General features: G+C 55.2%; 1 protein-coding gene across 4 annotated transcripts in view; it reads right to left on the bottom strand.

Annotated features, from left to right (window-relative positions):
* Window positions 1-3,037: 3,037 nt before the first annotated feature.
* Window positions 3,038-17,408, bottom strand: part of FCHO1 (FCH and mu domain containing endocytic adaptor 1) — a 29,865-nt gene continuing 15,494 nt past the window's right edge. For 2 of the 4 annotated variants that reach the window (XM_070373289.1, XM_070373290.1), the window contains exons 9-28: window positions 17,136-17,240; window positions 16,041-16,139; window positions 15,870-15,966; window positions 14,266-14,310; window positions 14,072-14,150; window positions 13,055-13,079; window positions 12,594-12,651; window positions 11,723-11,901; window positions 11,596-11,620; window positions 11,162-11,213; window positions 10,495-10,586; window positions 9,854-10,129; window positions 8,065-8,177; window positions 7,873-7,960; window positions 7,608-7,716; window positions 6,513-6,668; window positions 6,088-6,220; window positions 5,448-5,647; window positions 4,523-4,578; window positions 3,732-4,011 (exon numbers count right to left, since the gene is read on the bottom strand). In XM_070373289.1, coding sequence (XP_070229390.1) covers window positions 3,767-4,011; window positions 4,523-4,578; window positions 5,448-5,647; window positions 6,088-6,220; window positions 6,513-6,668; window positions 7,608-7,716; window positions 7,873-7,960; window positions 8,065-8,177; window positions 9,854-10,129; window positions 10,495-10,586; window positions 11,162-11,213; window positions 11,596-11,620; window positions 11,723-11,901; window positions 12,594-12,651; window positions 13,055-13,079; window positions 14,072-14,150; window positions 14,266-14,310; window positions 15,870-15,966; window positions 16,041-16,139; window positions 17,136-17,240 — 2,232 coding nt within the window. In that variant the 3' untranslated portion in view covers window positions 3,732-3,766. Of the gene's footprint in view, window positions 3,305-3,731; window positions 4,012-4,522; window positions 4,579-5,447; window positions 5,648-6,087; window positions 6,221-6,512; window positions 6,669-7,607; window positions 7,717-7,872; window positions 7,961-8,064; window positions 8,178-9,853; window positions 10,130-10,494; window positions 10,587-11,161; window positions 11,214-11,595; window positions 11,621-11,722; window positions 11,902-12,593; window positions 12,652-13,054; window positions 13,080-14,071; window positions 14,151-14,265; window positions 14,311-15,869; window positions 15,967-16,040; window positions 16,140-17,135; window positions 17,241-17,408 lie in introns of those variants that run through there. The other 2 variants (XM_070373291.1, XM_070373292.1) reach the window with 2 other exon arrangements.

Here is a 17,408-nt window from a genome sequence, read left to right as displayed (position 1 = left end):
AACACTTTTGGGCCACAGAGACCCTAGCTCTTGCACTTTTTCGCGATGACAAACCTTTGAACTATGGAACCCCTTGAGGTTTCCTGGTTTAAAGTTCCTCTTTAAAGGATGGGGCCCCTCGGGTTTCCTGCGTTCACAAGCCCCGTGTGTGTGCATGGTCAGTCGCTTTAGCTTTAGTCCTGTCCGACTCTTTGGGACCCCCTGGACAGTAGTCCCCCACGCCTCTCAGTCCATGAGACTCTCCAGGCAAGAATACTGGAGTGGGTTGCCATTTCCTTCTGCACAAGAGCCGGGTAGGAGAGCTTAATCAGACAACAGATCTGGTGGGTGTGCCTCTGCCCATCCCCCTCCACATCAGGCAAGGGCCCCCTTCCTGTGTCATCCCTCTCCCCAACTTCCCCTCCCCAAATGTGTGGGCCCTGGGAGCTGACCAGGCTCTCCCAGCCTGGCTGGCCGGCCTGGTAGGAAGTTGGAGTCTCTTATTACAGCCAGGGTAGAACCGTGGGGCTGGAGGGCTTGAGTTCAAATACAGACTAGAATTATCATATGACCCAGGAATTTAATTCCACTCCTAGGTATCCACCCCGCTAAAAATAAAAAACAGGTGTTCAAACAGGTGTACACCCTGTTTATAGTAGAACAAGACAATCACCAAAAGGTGGAGACAACCCGTGTCCATCAAAGGATGAGTGGATGAAAACAATCTGGAATATTATTGAGCCACAACAAAGAAGAAAGCAGTGACACATGCTACAATGGGCTTCCCTGGTGGCTCAGAGGTTACAGTGTCTGCCTGGAATGCAGGAGACCCGGGTTCAATCCCTGGGTTGGGAAGATTCCCTGGAGAAGGCAATGGCAACCCACTCCAGTACTCTTGCCCGGAGAATCCCATGGACAGAGGAGCCTGGTGGGCTACAGTCCATGGGGTTGCAAAGAGTCGGACACAACTGAGCGACTTCATGATGCTGAGTGAAAGAAACCGCCTCGTGTATGAACCCACTTACATGAAATGTCCAGAACAGGCAAATCTCTAGAGTCAGAGAGCAGATTAGTAGGTACCAGGGCCTGGAGGGAATGGGGAGTGGCAGCTAATGGGAATGGATTTCCTTTTGGTGTGTTTGGAATGTTCCAGAACTAGAGGGGACAGTTGACAACATTGTGGTTGTGCTATCTGGCACTAAATTCTTTTGTATTTAAAAAAAATATTGTTTTATTTATTTATTGGGCTGCGGGAGGGATCTTTTCACTGTGGCATGTGGGACCTAGTTCTCAGACCCAGGACCCTGCACTGGGAGCCCTGTGTTTTTAGCTACTGGACCACCAGGAAAGTCCCTGAATTGTTTAAATCATTAACTTTCTGTTATGTGAATGTCACCTCAATTAAAAAAAAAAATATCTCAGGCCATTCACCTACTGGGGGTGGCCTCTGGCTGGTCTCCTAATTGCTTTGTTTGGAGGCCTCCACGGTGTAGAAGACCAGGGCATTGTAAATCACCAAATGACAGGGCCGCCTGCCTGGGGTTGGCCACTTAAATGGGGATCCCACCTTCCCCCCTGGGACTCACCCTCCCACATAGGCACCTGTCACACCAGTTCTGGATGTCCGGGCACTTAAGAGGCCGCACCCAGAAATGCCCAACGTGATTTAAAGGTTGCCCAGCCTCACTTGTGACCCAAGGAAAGCAAATGAAAGCCACCAGGAGGTACCATTTTCCTGCTTCTTATCAGATGGGCCAGAACCCAAACCCAGATAATGCCCAGAGCCGTGATTAACATCAGTGTCTCCTCACGCTCTGCTCCACAGCGTGCATGTGGCACCGCAGCCTTTCAGCCATACAGGACTAGCAAAGGGACTGTTCTGGAGGGCTCAAAGCCACTGAGAATACGCGTACTCATGTATGCACGTGTGCAAATGGAGGGAGGGGACAATCCCACAGGCTGTGACATATGATTCTAGCTTATTTATGGGACTCATGACTTAGGGAACCTAGGGTGAGTGTGGGCTATGAACCTGCAGCTGAGGAGTCGAGGGCCTGTGAGGGGAAGGACCCACCTGTACTGGCTCTAAAGTCCTGCTGGAGGCAGCAAGGTATGTGCACTGGTGCCATCCCTGGGATCTCCATGGCCTTCAGGGTCAGGTACCCAGGATCCCCACATGTCCACCCGGACCCAGGACTTTCCATCAAGCTCAGACCTGCTCCCCACCGCAGTATGCTGGCTACCTCACTTGTTCTGGCCCTCCCTCAGGCCACCCCTTGCCCACCTGCACTTAGGTCCCCACCTTCCCCCCGGGGACCCCCAGTAAATACGAGAACACCAGGACTTCTGGAGTGCTTACTCTGTACCAGGCACTCTTCAAAGTATGTGACCTCCTCACAAGCACCTAGTGAGCTGGGTTACAGATGAGGCCTGGGGAGCTCATTACTGGCTCAGTCACACAGCCGCTGGCTCTAAACCCTGTCTTTTCAGCTTCACAGCCTCACGGCTTCCAAGAGCTTTGTTTTGCTCACAGCAGTAGGTGGCTGCAAGTCCTCGGTCAGTGTTTGTGGGCTGTTCGCTGCCTCACACTAATTGCTTTTTGCACCATTTTCTTTTGGCCCCACAGGGCTGTGTGTGGTTTGCAAAGGAATCCTGCCTCGAGGTCTTTGCACCTCCTGTGCCCACCCCCTGGGATGCCAACTCATATTATTCTGCTTGGCATGTCCATGCCAGCCTGAAAACTTCTACTCAAACCTCAAAGCCCCGTTTATAATGCCCTCTGCTTAGGAAGTCTTTCAGGCATCCCCCACCAGGTTCCTGTAGTCCATGTTCTCTTTCACCAGCCCACGGGACTGGAGGTATCCATAGGGTTCAGGGTGTTCATATCTGGCTTTTTTCACCTCAATATCACCCTGCACTGGCTAGGTAAGGGTGGAGGGGTGGTGGTAAGATCATTAGGAACTTTAGATCTCTGCTACCCATCTGTCTATTCTTCCTCTCCTCTCTGGAAATGTGAAGGAAACTTCCTGGTGCAGGAAAAGTCTTGTTATTTATTTTATTAGAAAATAGAGTGTTTATGTAAAGAACATCAAAAGGTCGAGGACCTGCATGGGAGTTGGTGTGAGCAGGAGTGGATCTCAGGCTCAGCCAAATTGAGTACGGGGATCCTCTCCATGGAGTCAGGGCCTCAGGGGAGGCCAGGTAGGGAGCCCCCGGGGCCAGCAGGAGGGCAGGAAGCAGTCAGTGAGCACCATGATGCAGTGCAGAGCCGGGGCCAGCAACGCTGGTCAGCTTCTGCGGGCTTAACAGCTCACCAGGTACTTCCCTGTGGAGATAGAGTGGTGAGGGGAGAAAAGAGCCCCTAAGCTCTCCCAAACACCCCTGTAACTCACTGTTCCCACTGTCCCATGGACCCCAGCAGCCGCTCATGGGGACAGAGGCATGGGATGGGGCTGCGGTTGGATGCGCCAGTGGGGCTTCCGGCTCCCTGCCTCGGGTTCTTACAAGGATGCCAGCCAGCCAGGGGACACTTCTTTTTTTCTTTCTTTTTTGGCTGCACTGCACATGTGTTGTCTGACTAGGGCTCGAATCCACACCCCTTGTAGTGGAAGCATGGCATCTTAATCACCAGATGGTCAGGGAAGTCCCATAGAGGATACTTCTTGGTCCCTTTCACTGGGGCTCTGACCACCCATCTCTCCACCCGTACCCCCCACCTTGGGTCTCCAGGCCCCAACACCCACCTATCTTTTCCAAACACCCCAAATGTCTCCCCTCCCCCTGCATCCTAGCAGAAGCAATAAGTGGGACTCAGAGCCCGGCCTGGTCTTGGCTCTGGGGATGCGCAGTGGCAGGGCGAGGGCGTACCTGTGGCGAACCTCCTCTTTACCAGCGACATGCGGTAGCCACTCCCCACCAGCTCCACGTCCACGCCGGACAGAGTGGCCCCCTCACTGGTGAACTGAGCAGCCACAGGGCTGGGCGTGCTTGGCCCAGAGCATGGCTCCCAGCTGGCAGACAGGCGGCCAGAGCCTGGGGAGGTCTGAGGTCAGCTGTGCCCTTTTCCTCACCCCAGCCCTCCAGTGACCTGGGCTCCTCCTCAGCCCTGCACCCAAGCCCTTTAACCTGTGGCTGTGTTCCCTTTGACTTCTTCTTGTGTCCTGCACCCTTTCCTTTGGTCCTGCTGGGGTTGTGTGTGGTTTCCAAAGGAATTCTGTCTCAGGGCCTTTGCACCTCCTGTGCCCACCCCCTGGGATGCCCTCTCTTCCCACTTTGTCAAAGCCCTTTTAAGCTTTCCTTGATGCCTACATTTCTCTGCCTCCAGCACATCCCTAGTTTTCCCCTAGTTTACTTACAAAACATTTTTAGCCATGTCCCAGGGCTTACTGGATCTTAGTTCCCCACCCAGGAATCGAACCCCCGCCCTTGGCAGTGAAAGCGTGAAGTCCTAGCCACTAGTCTGCCAGGGAATTCCCTCTTCCCTAGTTTAAATAAGCCTTTCCCATTTGAGACCTCCAAGCCCTTACGTACAACCATAACTCACCCCCTGCCTCAGACACATCTGGAAGCTTCCATAGGAGCCGCTTCTCCTCCAGGTTCCTGGCATTGAGAGATCAGGTCAGGTCTTTCCCAGAAAAGATATTCGGAGCCCAGGGTCCCAGCTCAGTTGCCTCTTGGCTACATGACCCAAGAAAGCCATGTCCCCTCCCTGGCCTCAGTTGCCCCATGTGTGAAAACGGGGGCGGGAGTGTGGAGCAGCTGTTTCCTGAAGGCTCCTCAGCCTTATAGGACTTGTAGGTGATGCATCCAGGCCTATAAATTTGGTTTCTTGGTTGTAGGTTCTACCTTTTGTACAAAACAAAGTGGAACGGTGACTAAAAGCCCGGGGCCACGAGTGGGCGGCTGGTTCACATCCTGGTGTGACCTCCGGTAAGTGAATTTGCCTCTGTACACCTCAGCTCCCCCTCGGTAAGTGGGGATGATGGTGATCCACCCCTCAAGGGATTGCTAAAAGCCCCGCCCCAGTCAGTGTATGCAGAGATGGAGAACAAGCCTGACATGTAGGAAGCCTTTGGTGTCAGACACGACTTTTGTTAATGATATTGCTCTTAGCTCCAAGCAAGGCACGTGCATGCGTGCTCCGTCACTCCGGTCCTCCCTGACTCTTTGCGACCCCGTGGACTGTAGCCCGCAGGCTGCTCTGTCCACGGGGATTCTCCAGGCAAGAATATTGGAGTGGGCTGCCATGTCCTCCTCCCGGGGACCTTCCTGACCCAGGGACTGAATCCACGTCTGCTGCGTCTCCTTGCACTGGTGGATGGGTTCTTTAACACCAAGCTTCTTTGGGAAGCCCCTGAGCAAGGTGAGCCCACAGTGAATGGTCAGGCCTACGGTGGACCCATCAGTTGCTGCATTGAAGGGAGGTCCACTAGGTTCTGAGCCTCCCTCGGCCTCCTGCTCGCCCTCACCAGGTGGCAGCTGGCTGCAGGCGGACATTGGTCACAGGTTCCCCCACGGGCAGCAGGATCTGGACGTTGGTGAGTGGCGTGGGCACGGTTGTGGCACCGGGTTGGTAGCTGTACTCCACCGAGACCTGAGTGAGGGTCGGCCCACACTGCCAGTGGGCGCTCAGCTGCAGAGGCATGGACTGGGGACCGGGGCGGGAGAACTAGGGGGAACAAGAACAGGAAAGAGGATGTGGCTTGAGCTGCCCTGTCCTGCCACACCGCACACTATCCAGCCACGCTGCCCCTGCCATGCCACCCACCAAATGGCCTGATTTTGCACTGCCCATGACACCCAAGGGGCTCCTGATACCCCAAGGAGCTGTTGATGAGAGGTTGTACTACATGACATGTCCAGCAGAGGGCAGTAGAGTGCCTCATTCTAACAGTCTTGGGGACAGGCCCTGGGAAAAGGCCCCTTCTAATTTGCATAATGCAGCCGCCTGCCCCAGCAGAGTCCTGGCCCCCTTACACTGCCCACCCTGCCTACCTCCCACAGCTCACCCCGCTCTCATTGCTCTCACCAGTGAGAGCTGCCTGCTCACCCTGCCCCCACCCACCATCCTCTATGCCCGCTCTGCCCCACCCCATCTACCTGACCCACCTGGTACCGCAGGAGTACTACATTGTAGTAGGAGGCGGCTGGATTCTGCTCTGCCTGGCGCTGCAGAGTTTCAGTCAGAGTCGCCATGTTCAGCCAGAAGTCTTTGGTCTCCGGGTCACTCTGGGAAGGGTCACTGCAGAGACCGAGAATAATCACCCCAACCCTTGGGAGATGCCTACACCAAAGGCTTCCTAAAGATGCAGATTCCCAGGCTAACCTTGGGACCAGTAAAGTGTAACTCCCAGGAAAGGGGGGTGGTGGGAAGCAAAAGAGGGAAGGAAAGTGAGTTTCGGAGAGGGAGAGTGACTTGCCCAAGGTCACACAGCAAATCCCAGGAGGCAGAACAGAAATTCAGAGCCGGGGAGCGCCTGGCCTCCACCAGCCCCTGGTACCACCTAACTTTGCACCCTTTTCTCTAATGGTACCTGAAGAGCAGGTCAGCATTGGGCTGGAAGTGCTCAATGGGGGCCGTACGCACGAGGCGGAAGCTGAGGACGGGAGGGGGTGGGGTCCCGCTGAACACGCGTACGATGCCGGCAGGGAAGGTCATGGTCAGCTCCCCAGTTACTCGAGCCAGGCAGCTGGTGGGGGGAATTGAAGAAACTGGGCATTGGCTTAGGGCTCTACCAGGCCCCTCATCCTCCCCTCGCTCCTAGCTCCACTGTAGCCTGTGGCTCACCAGGTCCATCAGAATCAGCAAGGCCCTGACCACAGCAGCGTCCCAGCCCCAGCTGCCTCCCCTTGTGTCCCTGCCTGGACAGCAATCTGGACACCAGGAAGAATCCACAATGAGCTGAAGGAGACAGGGACACTCCCTTCCCCAGTTCTCTTTTCCCCTAGGCCACCAGGAAGCTCAAAGCAAAACATTCAGCCCTCAGCTTAGGTTTTGGGTCTGATACTCTCCTCCTCTTTGTGGCTTGATCTTATGGTGTCTTTCAGCTGGGCGCTGCCCCCAGATTATCCCTGGTCCCTCGATTCACCCTACCCTTTCCCGCTCTGTGGCTGGCCTCTGGTCTTGCTCCTTCAGTGTGATGCCCACAGCAGCCTCGGAGGAGCTCCTCTAAACCATGGATACATCAGTGCCTGTCTGCCTGCCTGTGAGTGTGTGCACACCTGCTCAGTCACTAAGTCACGTCCGACTCTTTGCATCCCCATGGACTATAGCCCGCCAGGCTCCTCTGTTCGTGGGGTTTTCCAGGCAAGAATACTGGAGTGAGTTGCCATTTCCTTCTCCAGGGGATCTTCCTGACACAGGGAATCTGAATCTCCTGCTTGGCAGGCAGATTCTTTACCACTGAGCCCCCCTGGGAAGCCCACATCAATGCCTTAGCCCAGTTCAAACGCCCTCTATGGTTCCTATTGCTCTCAGGATGGGCCTAGTTGTTCAGCTCCATGTTCGTGGCCATTCCATGGTAAAGCAGATCATAAAACCCCGCTGAACGCTGGCCCTGCTGGAACCCAGATGCACAGCTCCCAGGAAGCCCTGTTTGCTGGTCACCATCTGCCCCACCCCTGTGTACCTGGGGCTGTGGCCACGGAAGTAGGCGTGGACATACTCAGTGAAGGCAGTGGCCACGGGCAGGGCATCCTGGGAGCCCAGGACCACAGGGCTGGGACCCCGGGAGACTCCTGGGGGTGGCAGGGAGGGAATGGGGGACAGACAGAGTGAGCACAGGTCCCAGGCTCCTGAACCCCCACCCTCTGCAACAAAGCCTCCGTTGTATCACTTGGCCACCCACCCGGACTGGAGAAGGTGAACCTGAAGCCCAGAGAGGACCCACATACCATGTCCGGTCTGGGATGCGAAGCTGGGCCGTTCAGGGATAGAGCTGGGAGCTGAAGAGCCCAGTGGGGAGGGGCTCAGGGAACGAGACTGGAAGGGAACAGAAGCCGGCCTGTGAACACCCTAGCAGAAGTGCCCCGATGCTGGTCCTGGAGGCGACCACCCAGCCCAGCTCCTGCTCCCCCCGACCCTACCAGGTCTCCATTGCTGCGCATGAGGGGACAGGATGCCTTCCTGGAGCGCGGTCTCCGGGATGGGGCTGCCAGACCCTCCCTGACTGCAAGGTCAGCAGGTACAGGCATCAAGTCTGGGGAACAAGCATAAGCACAGACGTGGCTTAGCTGCTGTCTGGGCCTCTCGGCGGAAGAATTCAGCCCCAATCTGAGAATCGGGCTTACAGGGGGAAACCCCCTGATGGTCAGAAGTCCTCGGGCTGCAGAGAAGGTGCTGGACACGACTGGAGACACCACATGCAACCCTGAGTCTCCCAGACACTAGACTCGCAGCTCAATAAGGGGTGAGCTCCCGATTGCTGGAGGCATGCAAACAAGGGCTGGATGTTCAGAAGGCAGGCACACTGTTGCGGGGGGTGGATTTGGCAGAGACCTTTTATCCAACATTTGGCAATTCTACGACCTTCATCCTCTCTGAGAGGGTCCCTCACCCTGGCCAGTGTCGAGTCACACCCTTCTAATTTAACTAATCTTGGTGTTAACACCTCAGTTCCCCTTGCTCTCCTGCTTCCCTAGTATTCCTGCTTTACTCCATCTATAAACGCTTACTTGCCCACCTACACCCCAGACTATGCTGTCTATCCCAAGGTTCTCAACAGGGTCAGATCCTCTGCTGTGGTGGGGTTGTCTTCCTCCCTGGCCTCCATCCTGCAAACGTCAGGTGTACCCTGCCCCCAAGTGGTGACAATCAAGTATCAGTGATGCCGTTGCCAAGTGTGCCTGGAGAGTAAAGGGGCAGAACCGGCCCAGTTGAGAACCTTAATTCTACAATAAACCTCTGATAGCTTCATCTGTCTACACTTGTGGTCTACACTCACTCCTCTGAGCCCTGAGCCCTCCCTTGAACCATGTCCAACCAGGCTCTTTCTTTACACCAAGGATGGTACCCTCTGCCCCCACTGCTGGGGATCTCACGTGGCCACAGCCTGCAGCCCCTCTAACTCAGGCCCCAGAAGCCAAGCCATGCCTAATCCCCTCCTCCTTCCCGGCCTTGACACACCCCCACCCCAGCTTCTTCCGCCCCATCCTTTCTGCTCTTTCCGTCCCTCCCTCTCCTTTCAGCTGCTCTCAGGCCCTCCGCCCTGACTCCTCTTCTCTCTGGGCCCCATGTCTCTCAGCAGCTTCTCCCCACTGTTACCCCATCACCACTTACCTGGACTCACCTCCTGGTCTCCAGCTCCCATCCTCACCGACCAAGTGGTCAGAGAGCCTGAAACCCCAGCAGGTTTCACCCCTCTCTGCTCACAGCCCCTCCCTTCTGTGGCTCTGACCTTGTTAGGGGTAAAACTCACGTTTCTTCCTGGGATCACTGGGCCTCATCTGGTCCCATCTCCCTGTCGACATCTCCCCCTCCACTCCCTCCTTCTCCTTGTCATTATTCTGTTTCAGTCACACTGGCCTCCTTGCTCGTTGTTCTTCAAAGGGCCTAGCCCACTTCTACCCCAGGGCCTTTGCACATTCCTCTGCTGAGAATTCCATTCCTGGAGTCCACATGGCTTCATCCTCACCTCCATCAAATCTCAGTTCAGCCTCTGTAGGAGGCCCTACGTTTCAGAGCCATCACCAGGCACCTGTCACCTCCTGCCTTGTTAAACATTCATCTCATTAATGTCCCTGCAAGGATTAGGGTTTCTGCCTGCCTGGGTTCCAGCTGTGTCCCTCAACACCCTGTTCAGGCCCTGGCCACACTAAGAACTCTCTCATCGCCCAGGGCTCAGAAAACTCTCAGACCAGGGGTAGAGGGACTCACCTCCTCCAGCCACAGCCTCCGGCCCCCAGGGGCTCGGGGATGCTGCAAGGGGATGTGGCGAGTCTGATGGCAGCAGGGACTGTGTGCCCCTCGACTCCGGGGGTGACACCCGACAAGTAGGTGGGCTCTGTGGGGTGCCGGGGCGTGGGACCCAGGAATCCGGGGAGGGACCCGGCGCCGCGTGGGATGGTGAGTCCAGTCCGGAGTCCTCCACGTTCTCGGGAGACGAGGAGGAGAAAGGCGAGGGGCTGGAGGTGAAGCCGAGGCTGCTAGAGCCTGGGGGAAGGAAGGGGGCAGCCAGCTGGAGACCCGACTCATACGGAGTGCTGTCAATCCTCCCCCAGGCCACGCCCATGCTGAGATGGTCCGCCCCCATTCAATGTCTTGCCCTCCTCGGCAGGCCTCGGCCATCTCTACTGGTGCCCCGCCCACCCACTATGGTCATCCCACTCCCACAAACGCCGCACCTTCTCGCCAGCTCCGCCCATTCCTGCTGTGGCCTCCCCAACCCTCACTTTGACCCAAAGGATCCCCACCTCCTCCCTCCAACCCGTCCCGCCTATCCGAGCCTCCTACTCTGGTAGTGGCCCCACCCACCCTCCTGTAGCCACGCCCACGCCCCAAAGCCCCACCCCCATCACCTGTAAAGTCTTCGTGGTCCAAGGCGGACTCTAGGGTAGGCCCAAAGAGGTTCTTGGAAGCCTGCTCATCCGATTGCAGCTTCTCCACACAGCTGGGGACACGGATTGGACAGGCGGGGTGCGTTCTATTACTTCCACGCTTCCTCCCTTCCACTTCAGGACCTTGGCATACCCTGTTTTTGGTCTTGAGCTCTGTTCCCCCAAATCTCCCTACAACCACGTCCTGCTCCTCTTCAGGAGTCAGCTCCAGGCCCTCCCCACATCTCCTGCGACCCCTCCTAAAGTCACTCACTCCTATCTTCCATCACGGTCCCTGTTTTAGTTTCTTCACAGCACTTCGAAGCATCAGAGATGCTCTAACATACTTACTATTTAAAAAATCCGGGCCACTAGAATGTGACTCCGAGAAGGAGGATCTATCTAGATCATTTATCTTTGGAGCCCAGAACAGCAGGAGTACACACAAAGCACTCAATAAATGTTCATCAAATGAATGACTAAGTGGTCCCTCAAAAATGGCACGTCCTTAACTCCCTGCCAGGGTAAAAGAAGGGGAGTCAGAGACCTGGGGAGGCAGCAGGGGAGGAAGAGGAAGAGGTGGTGTTGGGGACGGGCCACCCACCTGCCCACTCATGTGGGCCCAATGCCCCACCCCCATGGAACCCACCTGCTGGCCCTTGGGGCTGACTGAGGCCTCTGCGGTCTCCCGGGAGTGTCCCCTGTGAGAGATGGACCTCCTGAGCCTTCCCGTCGCCAGGCCTGCACGGCTTCCCACTCCATAGACCAGGAGACCAAGGCTTGGGGCTGTCCAGTCAGCCGCCCAAAGTGACCAGCAAATCAGGTAGAGAGGGATCTGAACCTGAGCCAACTTGTCTCCAGCTTTTGGCTTCTCTCCCAGCCTCAGTGATCCCTTTTGGCTCTCATTTAATTCTCATGAGGCATGACCCCATGTCATTAAAGGAGAGTGAGATCAGAGTGGGCAAGCAGCTTGCCCCAAGTCACATAGCAGAGCTGGCATTCAAACCCACACCCACACTCCAGGCCCAGTCTCCCCTCTGCGGGCGTCTTGTCAAACTAAAGAACCCTCAACAGACTACTTACGTGAAGAATGGCGTTTCATGGTGCCCTGTGGAGAAAGGGGTGGCGTCAGGTCCAGCGGCATTTGGCCAGTGCCCCTGCCCCACGCAGGGCATCTCCCCACGCCTCACCCCGGGGCCAGGCGCCTCACCCCAGGGCCGGGAGGAAGAATGAGGCTGCCTGCTGTGGCCTTGAGCTGGGCCGCAGCTGCCTTGGGACTGCAGGGTGGGGCCCGGGCTGAGGCAGGCTTGATGTGCACGTAGATTTTGCGGGGCTCCTCGTCATCAAAATCAGAGTCGCTGGATGAGAAGTGGGTGGACTCTGCTGTGCGTGCAGTGTAGTCAAGGCACCAACACTGGCTCCCCCCAGTCAACCCTCACACCTGTCCCTTCCTGCTCGTACCGCTTTGGGGTGCTGCACCATCTCCGCTCTCATCACTTGCCCCCCTCACCTTGACACCACGCATTTGCCACCATGCTCCTCTCCCCACAAGCCTTCATACAAGCGTGTGTGTGTGCTCAGTCATTAAGTCATGTCTGACTCTTCACAACCCCATGCGCTGTAGCCCACCAGGCTCCTCTGCCCATGGGATTTCCCAGGTAAAAATACTGGAGTGGGTAGCCATTTTCTCCTCCAGGGGAACTTCCTGACCCAGGGATCAAACCCGCGTCTCCTCCGTTGGCAGGCAGTTTCTTTACCACTAATGCCACCTGGGAAGCCCCTCATATAAACATTCCCTGACCTAATTAGTAAACTAGCTGCTAAACCCCAACATATGACCACCTCTTCCAGGAAGCCCCTTTTGTTCCCCCCTCTGGGATAACCAAGCCCTCCTCTCTCTCTCTCTGGCTCAGCTCTGACCCCTCAGGGTGAGTGTCTGCATTTGAATCTGCTTGCTTCACAATTGGAGGCTCCACCAAGGATGTTCCCAGAGAGGGTTGCTAATGGTGGGTGGATCCCTGTGGATGGAGCTTTGTCCTTGCTGTGCCAACAACTGCCCCCAGAGGGCGCCAGGAGGATATTGTTCTGGGTGACATCAGGCCTGACGGTGAAACCTTCCTCATCCACCTCTGGACAAGTCTGGGGAGGGACAAGCAAGCAATGCGTTAGGCTCTCCGATACCAAACCTCCCATCTCACCCTACCATGCCTGCCTCCCACCTCGGGGCCCTGACTCAGATAAAAAAAAAAGAACCCCAATGGCAATAACTATCTTCCCGCAGCGTGTGGGCAGGTTCTTAGAGGAAGAGAACATGCCACTACCTGTCCTGAGGGGCAAACTGAAGCGAAAGGAGGGTATTGGTCCCTCCCACATCGTCCACGGGGCTTTGCAGCTGATGTGGGACTGGAACCTGGTCCCTAAGCTGTGTGACCTCTAGCCCCCTGAGCTCCAGGCGTGGTTTCCAGGCATGGGATTGGGGAGCAAGGCAGGACTGGACCCCTCCCACTGGGCAGCGCGGCCCGGCCCGGCCCATGGCACTTACCCCTAAATCAGGTTCCAGGGAATCTCTGCGGATGGAGAGCAGATGTCAGTGTCTGCGCTGCCATCTCCTCTGGCCCTCCCCTCCGCCCCCAACACCAGATATGGAACCTGCAGGCAGTCCCCTGGGCGGCTCTGTGGTCCTGGGCCAGCCCTGCAGGTGGGGCAACCTTGGAGCTAGCTTGGGGCTGGGGCCAGTGAGTCTGAGTTAGCTGAGTACAGGGCATTCTCAAACAGCTTGGAAGGGGAGGGACTTGGAAATCAGTCTGAACGTAGGGCTCACCTTGGCAGGGAAATAACGAGGCCAGCCTTGGCAAAGAGAAGAATTCTGGGCTAGCCTGGGCAAGGCTAACCCTGGTCTAGCCGGGGAGACCATAGGTATAGGGAAGAATTTGGTACTAGTTTGGGCAGAGAGACTCTTGGGCTCATCTTGACAAAGGTAGAATTACCAGGCTAGATGAGATGAGGGAAACAGCAAGCCTAGCCCTGCCAGGGAGAACTCCCGGGCCAGCCAGGGCAGGGGTAATCCTGGGTGGGTCTGGAACAGGCCGCCCCTGGTCTAGTCTTGGCAAAAGGAGAATTCTGGATGGCCTTGTGTGTGTGCTAAGTCACTTCGCTTGTGTCCAACTCTGTGTGACCCCATGGACTGTAGCCCCCAGGCTCCTCTGTCCATGGGATTTTCCAGGCAAGAATACTGGAGTGGGTTGCCATGCCTTCCTCCAGGGGACCTTCCCCACCCAGGGACTGAGCCCACGTCTCTTAAGTCTCCTGCATTGGCAGGTGGGTTCTTTGCCACTAGTACCATCTGGGTAGCCCCCTGGACTAGCTTGGGCACTGGTAATACTGAGCCAGCCTGGACAGAAGGGCTTCTGGGTTGGCCTGGGTAGAGGGGATCCTGGGCTAGCCTGGAATAGAAATTCTCTTGGGCTACCCTAAGCAGGGGGCTTCCAGGAGAGCCTCAGAATGAGGAGGGATCCTGGGTCAGCCTGGGCCAGGGCTGGGGGTCGGGGTGCTTCCTCACACAGCTGTAGGTGGCTCCCGCTCCCGTCGGCTCAGTCCTGGGAGGCGAAAGGCCTTGGCTCCACGCAAACGTTTCATTGCTGAGAACAGAGGAAGGGGTGCAGATGAGCCCTGGGTGGGGGTCCCCTTCCCATTCAGATTTGCCTCCCTCATCCCCATGGTCCAGCCTGGGCATCCAGGCCCAGACGTACTTGCCTTCCTGCAGCGTAGCCGTTCTGTATGCCTCAAAGTCCAAAGGCCCTGGGACAGAAAAAATTGAGAAACTCAGCCAGGCAGGGGGACTGAGCCTGGGAAGAGTAGCAATATACCTTTGGCCACACAGTGGCACCTGGATCTGAGCTTAAGGTGAGTCAGGGTCCAAGGCATGAGCCAAGATGCTGAACCAGTCTCTGAGATAGTCATGAGTGGGATGGGCCAAGGGTTCTTGGTCTTGCCTCGGATGGCTGCCACCTTGGGAAGGACTGGAGGGACTGCCTGAGTTACTTCCACTTCCAGAATTTCTGGGTAGAACTTGGGTGGGTCAGAGGATGGATCATAAATGTCAGTGCAGTGGGCTGAGCCTTAAGTCCCAGGATGAGGACCTGGGACTCTCTCCCAAGGGTGATGGGAAGCCATAGAGGTTATGTGAGCAGGGACAGGGCATGGGAAATCTGGAGCCAGTGAAAGACAAGAATGAAGATTCACACAATGAGAGGTAGCCTGAGCTGGTGCTGAGCTATAGAGACGGGAGGAAGAAAAGACAGACCCTAGTGGTTGTCTATACCTAAGGATGTAAACAGCATTTACTAAAGTGCCTACTGTGTGCCAAGCACACATTTTTGTCCTTTATTTGCATCAAATTAGTGAACCCTGAATAGTCATTGGAAGGACCGATGCTGAAGCTCCAATACTTTGGCCACTTGATGCAAAGAGCTGACACATTGGAATAGACCCTGATGCTGGGAAAGACTGAGGGCAAGAGAAGAAGGAGCCAACAGGGGAGGAGATGGTTGGATGGGATCACTGACTCAATGATGTCCATTGAGTTTGAGCAAACTCAGTGAAGGACAGGGAAGCCTGGCGTGCTGCAGTTCATTGGGTTGCAAAGAGTCGGACGTAACTTGGCGACTGAACAAGAATAACAGTGAACTTTCACGACGCCGTCAGTTGGGCGCTACCAGCCCTGCTTTACAGAAGAGGAAACAAACTCAGAGAAGGCAAGACTGATGCCCAGGGTAACACAATGACTGACAAGGGAAAGATACAAACCCAGACGTGACCCTACAACTTGGGCTCTCAGTTCTTCCTTGACCCTGTACCTGGGACATCTTCAAATGGGCCTTTTGCTCAACAATCCTCAGTGGCTCCCTTGGCCCCTCAGGGAAACAGCTGAAAGGCTGACCCTGGCATTCAAGGCCTCTCTGGCTTAGGCATCAAGTTCTCTCCCTCTGTAGGTTGCTGAGTTAGATTTGTCTTCAGTCCATTTTTTTAAAAGATTGTTTTTTAAAATGTGGACTATTTTTAAAGTCTTTTATTGAATTTGTTACAGTACTGTTTCTGTTTTATGTTTTGGTTTTTTGGCTGCAAGGCATGTGGGAGTTCCCCGACCAGGAATTGAATCTGCACCCCCTGCATTGGAAGACGTCAACCTCTGACCACCAGGGAAGTTCCATCCATCCATTTTTTCCTTTTTTTTTTAACCCCATTTTTCTGGTGAGGAAAATGAAGCTCAGGGAGGTTCATCCTCTAGGCTCTGGAATCCCGTTCCTTCCCCATAGCCGTGGCTCCACAGCCCAACTCCTATAGACGCCCCGACTCACCAGGCTTCTCCTGGCCTGTGCCTTTGCTCTCTGCAAACTTCCTCAGCAGCATCTCCACGCTGACGTTTTCTACATTCTGCTTAAACTCTTCGTGCACCTGGGCCAGGAGGACGGAGTCTGTAACCAGGCAGGGCTTTCTTGCCCAGCACCCCAACCTCATGCCCCACTCACCTGCCCAATCTGCACATGGGTGTCCTCCACTGAGTGGGCGTAGGACCCCATCAGTGCCTTCATTTGCCGCAGGTGGGTCTCTTCCATGGCTTGGAAGCGCTGAGGCAGGAGGGGAGGAGCAAAATGGGAAGGTGTGGCTAGTGACCCCACCTGACCAATCAGAATGTTCCAACCCCCTGGCCTCAGTGATTGATTTGGGTAAGAGCTCTGGCACTTCTGCCGGAATCATAGAAAAAACACCTTCATATCCTGAGTCAATGAATTGGTAGATAAATGGGGCCGCTGCTGGTGGCTACTTTGCTACACACACACACACACTGAGGAGGATATGTTTACCTGGGAATGAAGCCCTCAGGGAGAAAAACAGATTTGAGAAGCAAAGAGGCACAACTTCCTGCCAACATCATTTGGGCACCTGGATCCAGCCATGCCTGAAGCTCTGCCCCACCCTGAACTTTTCAGTTCCCTGAGCCTGTAAGTCTCCTTGTCAGTTTGAATGAAGATTTCTATTGCTTGCAACTTTCTATCACTGCAAAATCAGAAGGAAAAAAAAAATCTAATTCTTAATCCTGAGCTCCCAATCTGCTTTTTAAACCTTTGAGTAGACAGAGACCCAGAGAGGTGCAGTGCCTGGCCAAAGGTTGTACAGCTGGTGACGGACAGAGGCTAGACCAGGAATCCAGGCTTTTCAGTCACCATGACATGTCAGGAGACTCTTGGCTTCTAAATCCTGCCCCATCTTGTTGAAAAACCTCATCAATAATAATAATAATAATACATCTTAGAGTGGTTTCTATGCACCTGGTACTAGTCTGAAAATTTCATATATGGTGACTCATTTAATCTTTACAAGTCTATGAGGCAGGTAGTATTACTGTCCCCATTTTACAAATGGTGAAATTAAGGCACAGAACTGATTTGGTCTTTGAAATAATAATAACAGCAACAACAAGAGCTAACTGGCTCTAGAATTTTACAGTTTTAGCCTGTGATTCTAAGGCTTCTGGGAGTTGAGGGTTTGGAAGGTTCTGGACTTCTGAGGCCCATAGCATCCTGGGCCCAGGAATGTGTAGGTCTCCAAGGCCCGGTTCTTACCAGAGCTGAGTCCAGCATTTTCTGCTCAAAGTCAGAGCGGGCTGAGTTGTATTTCTCCACCAAACGCCGCAGGCTCTCTGCTGCCTTCCTGGTCTTGGTCTCTGCCTAGAGGGCACAGGGAGGGGACGGGGTTGGGAAAGAGACACTCAGGGCACTTTCCCTGGCCCCATCCCCCAGCACATGGACTCCCGGGGTGCCCAGGGTGCGGTTCATGCAGGTTCAATGACCATGGCTCTGTGCTATGTTTTCACTCTCCCATCAGGCGGCCCCGCC

This window comes from Bos mutus, chromosome 7 (assembly GCF_027580195.1).
Source record: "Bos mutus isolate GX-2022 chromosome 7, NWIPB_WYAK_1.1, whole genome shotgun sequence".
Classification (NCBI taxonomy): Eukaryota; Metazoa; Chordata; class Mammalia; order Artiodactyla; family Bovidae; genus Bos; species Bos mutus.
The sequence above is the reverse complement of the archived record's forward strand: the minus strand, read 5'-3'. Positions and strand labels throughout refer to the sequence as shown.